Raw genomic sequence first — 5,694 nt, 5'->3', positions numbered from 1 at the left:
TTAAAGTAGCAGCCTTTGGCTGTGAACCAAGTAAAAACAAAGCTTGTCATTACGTGCTTGGTTTTTTTGTTGTTCTTATTTCGAATGCATATTACTTGATTTAAGAACGAGCACGATTAAAGTTATGAAGTTTCAAAATCGAGAAAAATCGCTAAAAGATAGCGCTATTCACCCTCCCCCTCTAGTACTTATTCGATCCTACATCCCTTACCTGTAGGGACATAGTGATTTTGAGATAACGAGAAATCCTAGTCGAACAGGCTCTTTCTGACCTCAACCTCTGATCGTCCTTGACGCAAAACCCAACAAGACTATCTACCTGGAAGGCGACATCGGGCTAACGACCAGGCAGCACCCGAAGTACGGACCAACAATTGTCGCCCCTAGCACATCGCCCTGCTCATGTGGTTGGCCAACGGATGGTGCTTCACTCATGCGGTCGTTCACGTGACCCCCCTAGGGCTTGTTTGGTGGCCTACGTGGACCTTCCACTTCCACGGCTATATAAGGTTTCGCAAAGATAAGTGAAGGTATGATTTTCTTCTCGTACGCAAAGGCAACTTCTTCTTCTTCTTCGAGCTCTTTCGCTCTTCGCGCATGCATGTAAGCTTCGCACTTGTACCCATCGCTAACTTGACCATTGGAGGGGTCACGCCGGCAATGTCAGCCCTGAACTATGAACTTTAATCTGCACGATACTGGAAGCGGAAGCACCGAAGGATCGAAATTATCACAATTCTAAAGGAAGAAGGAGAGGAGGAGCCCAAGCGGGTGAACAAGGACACCATCGAATTGATGCCTTCTATGGGAAACGATACAAAAAATTACAATGGTAAATACTATGAGAACTATAGTGGAGCACCAGTCGAAGGAATTAGTTGAGCAACATCGATCTTCTATGTCACCTATCATCGAGACAACTAGAGGCCCGATCCTGAGGAAGCAACTCTCATGGATGGTGACCACAGTCGTAGAAAAAGTCTTACAACAAGATCTTGTACCTTGAGTTGAGGAAGAAGAGGAGATGACACCGATCAAAGAAGGGCCTACAGTCGAACCCACAACACAAAGCTCCATAGGAGCCACTTCGATCTATCATCTATATAAGTGACCCATCAACAATCAGCCGGCCAGGTTGCTACCAGCTAGAAGGTAGTCGACGCAACAAATGTCGTTCACCAAAAAATTTTAAAAGAAGAGTTGCCTAGGCACTTCCCACCGCCCTATATCCAAGAGTATAATGGCACTACCGACCTAGAGGATCACTTGTACCACTTTGAGAATGTAGCCTTACTATACCAATATTCTGAGAGGGTCAAATGCCGAGTCATCCTCACCACACTCATGGGACCCACTCAACAATGGTTCAACACGCTGAGGCTCGGATTCATATAGTCTTTTGACGACTTCGCCGCATTGTTTTTACATCACTTCTCCAACTCTAAAAGGTATCCATCCACCCCTCTCAGCTTCTTTAATCTCAAGTAAAAATTGTAGGAATCCCTACGTGTCTACATACAACAGTTCACTAGAGCTGTACAAAGATACTCTTAGTTGTGCTTGAGATTCTGACGAGCGCCTTTGCCCAAGGACTACAGGAAGGAGACTTTTTTCACTCCTTGTCGAAGAAACCTCCACACAACTACAATGAACGTCTCACTCGAACCTAGAAATACATCAACATGAAGGAGGCTCACAGAGTTGATCAAGAGTCAAGAGGAGTGTCCAGCCAAGGTTCCCAAGCACCGTTTGAAACCTTGACCCCTTTCGCGACCCATTCAACTGCGCTACCAACCATACCCCACTTCTTTGCGGGTCTCTAAAGAGAGTGATGCAGTATGTGAAGAGCATTAGCTCTTGAAAAGGTCGTTGGGATCTGAACGAGGTCCTCGACAGCCCTAGACTCCTACCTATTGTGTCTTCTACCATGAATATGGTCACACCACTAATGGCTATCACAGATTGGATAGTGAGCTAAAGTAACTCATGGGTCTCAATCCTCAAGTGAGGGCCCTACCTACGACTTGCTCCGTATCAGCAACGCCCACCTCCACAGTACCTTTCGAGGCAAGGTCATCCAAGTGCAATCAGATCACCTCTCCTTAATAGAACAACCCAGTACATAGACAACAATAAGAGGTATTAGCCCGCCCAAGATAATCTCCCTGTCCGAGGAGTTATCAATATGATTTATAGAGGAGCCATTGATAGTGACTCCAATAGGGCCCGAAAGAGACATAGTCGAAAAGAATGTATGACCATCAACATGCCAACTATGAAGTCAAGACCCATACTGGGCTTTGGGCTTGAGGACTTGGAAGGCATCCTAACTCCCCATAATGATGTTTTGGTAATCTGACTACGGTTACTAACTTTGATGTGGCTCGAGTTTTTATTGATATAGATAGCTCAATCAATATCATATTCTGAGCAGCTTATGGAACATATGAAAATAACCGTAGGAGACTTACAAGATGTTAATACTCCTTTATTTAGATTCTCAAGATATGCAACCACTCAGTCAAATCAAACTGCCACTCTCCTTGGGGGCAGAGCCTAAGCGACGAACCATCTTAGACACTTTTACGACGATGGATGCCTCTTCATCCAACAACATCATCTTGGGTTGGCTAGCACTCCGCGACCTATAGGTAGTGGTCTCCCTGTATCATCAAAAGATCAAATTTTCTATGGGGAACGAAGTGGACGAAATCCGGAGAGATCAACAAGTAGTCCGAAAGTGTTATGTGGAGATGATTATTCGAACTGATCAAAAGAAAATGAACGATAAGCTCACGGCTCAATCTCCCAAAGAACTCCTGACTCAGGTTATCCTCCCAAGCTCTGTCTCAGCTTAGTATCCCTAGTACTCAGACTCAACCCAATGTCCCGAGCACTGTGATTCGGTTTTATCTTTTGAGCACCTTAACTCAGCTTGGTACTCCGAGCTCCCTAATTTGAGTTAGCGCTCAGTCTGATATAAACATTATATTTATTTATAATCTAACACTTAGTGCACATGTCACCCTGAATAGCTAATATGCTTTTCTCGAACAAATTTCCTTATCAAGCTAACTTGAAATTCTATATTAACACCATTCTGAATCGTAAATGTAACTTACTCTTCTGATCAACTGTAGTATGAGGGTCAATATCATTGGCTTAACCAAGTTGCATAGCATAATTTCACATGAACGAAACGTTTACCAATGCTTATGAGGAACATGCGCTTAAGTTCTCCCATCGTATATATAGCCTTTATAAGTTCAATGGCCGACACAAGCTTTGGATATCTGCAAAAGAAAAGATCTTTTTCCTCTATTATTAAAGGAAAATGTACAATCTACAGTTATGTTCATAATTAGATTAAATTTACTAATCTGAGATTAATCATTATCTAGCATTTACGCTTCAGGTCTCCATAAGATAGTTAATCAACATTCTTAGGCTTCAGCTTCTTCTTCACCTGCTCTGCCAGATTTTCCTGGCCCATCGACCTGGCCCATTAACAGCCCGGTCCGTCGTTGCCATTACACTTGCAATATGATATTTAATCGTATTTATTGGCCGACGGGCACGGAAATAATAATAATAATAATTTAAAAAAAAAATTGGAGATTATTGTTCAAATGAAATGCAGTGTGATCGACCTATCGGCTACGCAGTCGTGAGCCTAATAATGTGGCAAAATAATTGCATCTCGCTGGAGCAAATGCCATGCACTTGTCATTAACATGTAGATACCAAACACTATTGTCGGAGAGTTTGTTACAAACTCACGATGATAAGCTTTAGATCCGGGTAGCTAAGCTCTGATTAACATCTTTAATAGTTCACGCTTCGATTTTTTTTTTTTTTGGTGGATTTCGTCTGAATTATTTTATTGATTGTCCTGGAATTTATTAAATTTGGTGGTGTTTGTGGGCGATCGAGGGGCTTCTGGTTATCTGCTCCTTTTAGGATGCGAAGGAAACAGTAGAGGATTGGTTTGAGTTCCATGGAGCGCTACAGCTGCAACCGCTGCTTCCGCCGATTCAACAACGGCCGCGCCCTCGGCGGTCACATGCGATCCCACGCGGTCTCCGCCCTCGCCGCCGTTGCTCCCCTGGTTCAGGGAGACTCCTCTGCCTCGTCGAGTCAGGCGCTAGAAGCAGAGGCGGAGGAGGGTAAGGAGACGGCCGCCTCCGCCTCCTACGGCTTGAGAACGAATCCCAGGAAGAGCTTCCGGCTCGTGGACCCCGAGTTCTCTTCTGCCTTACCGGCGCTCGAGCCGGCCGGCTCGAGCGTCGTCGTCCAGGACCGGGAGAGCGACACGGAGTCTACCCGAGCGGACGGCAGCCAGGGAAAGCGGTCTCGCGCCTCGCCGGCGAGTTCGGTGTCGGACGTGAGCCCCGCGGAAGATGTCGCCCTCTGCTTAATGATGCTCTCCCGCGATTCTTCTTGGGGCGTCGCCGGGGAGGTCCACCCTTCAGATGGATCCAATGAGGACGAGGAAGAAGAGGAGGTGGAGCGTGGGCAAGTTACTCGATCGCCTGCAATTCCGACGCCGCGGAAGGGAAGGACCCGGTACCAGTGCGGCTCGTGCAAGAGGGTCTTCCGCTCGTACCAAGCCCTCGGTGGCCACCGGGCGAGTCACAAGAAGAACAATGGGTGCGTCTCCGCCGCCGGGCCCGGCCAGATCTTTGGCGAGGCGGACTCCGCCGACGGCAATGCCGGGGCGAAGCTTCACGAGTGCCCGTTCTGCTTCAGAGTCTTCAGCTCCGGCCAAGCTCTCGGCGGCCACAAAAGGGCCCATTTCAGCTCTTCCTCCTCCATTGCGGTCGCCCGCGGCACGCCTGTGTCCGTCACTCTTTATCCGCCGCCGCGCTCTCTGCCGAGCACGTCGCCTGTCGCCGGCTCCGCCACCAAGCCTGCAAACAGCATCAGCCTCTTCGACCTCAACTTGCCGGCGATGGCGGACGACGAGGTGGAGCTGTCAGCCGTTTCGGACATGGATTGCGTTGCCGACCCCCCATCGAGCTGAATTTACAAGCATCATTTCCAACTAAGGAGCAAGCAGGAAGCCATGCCAAATTCATTCAGTTTGGATAAAGTTGGTGATTATATTTGTGTGCTTCTGAACCCGCTTGCTTCTCTTTTGCTTTAGCTAAATCAGTTGCATTATTTTGTTGTTGTTGTTTGAGCTGCAATTGCAGCTCACTGCATCAGCTGATCAAGAACAGAGTAGGCCGTCTCATTCTCAATGAGGCATCTTCCTCTTGCTAATTTGTTTCTGCAAGTTACTACTGTTCCCAGCTCTTCTTACTAAATGTGCTCTGTCTCATTCTAATCCAACTATTTTAAGCTTTTGATATTCTTTATATAATCTTTAGGTTGGGTTAGCTTCATGCATATGCAAATCTGTCACAAATGCACAGGAAAGAGAGAGAGAGAGATGGATGGGGAAGCAGGACTGAGCTGAGCAGAGTAGAATCACTGCTTTTCGCTGCTGCTTTTGTTCCTTCTCTGTCGCATCGCCCACCTGTAAAACTCAACTGTTACACTGTTTCTTGTTCTTTTCTTCACCTTGTTTTTTCTTTCTCTCTTTGCTACGCTAGTATTTAGCCATTTCTTTCACATTGAGCAGCTCTACTTCCCTTCCCTCTTATTTCCAATGTCACTGTTCCATTAATCGACGTGTTGCAGTAAGCACGT

At 46.6% G+C, this 5,694-nt stretch overlaps 1 protein-coding gene across 1 annotated transcript; it reads left to right on the top strand.

Moving 5' to 3' along the window:
• The first annotated feature begins 3,997 nt into the window (after positions 1-3,997).
• Positions 3,998-5,046, top strand: LOC141831223 (zinc finger protein ZAT9-like). The gene has a single exon (XM_074718636.1). It carries the CDS (start codon positions 3,998-4,000, stop codon positions 5,021-5,023), a length of 1,026 nt encoding a protein of 341 aa, XP_074574737.1. The 3' UTR covers positions 5,024-5,046.
• Positions 5,047-5,694: the final 648 nt, after the last annotated feature.

Source organism: Curcuma longa, chromosome 6, assembly GCF_044706935.1.
Source record: "Curcuma longa cultivar G26 ecotype Majalengka, Jawa Barat chromosome 6, ITB_CL_G26_1.1, whole genome shotgun sequence".
In the NCBI taxonomy this organism is placed as follows: domain Eukaryota; kingdom Viridiplantae; phylum Streptophyta; class Magnoliopsida; order Zingiberales; family Zingiberaceae; genus Curcuma; species Curcuma longa.
The sequence above is the reverse complement of the archived record's forward strand: the minus strand, read 5'-3'. Positions and strand labels throughout refer to the sequence as shown.

Bases quoted from the DNA above. Each gene is read 5' to 3' on its own strand.
- LOC141831223 (XM_074718636.1), top strand. From the start codon at position 3,998: ATGGAGCGCTACAGCTGCAACCGCTGCTTCCGCCGATTCAACAACGGC.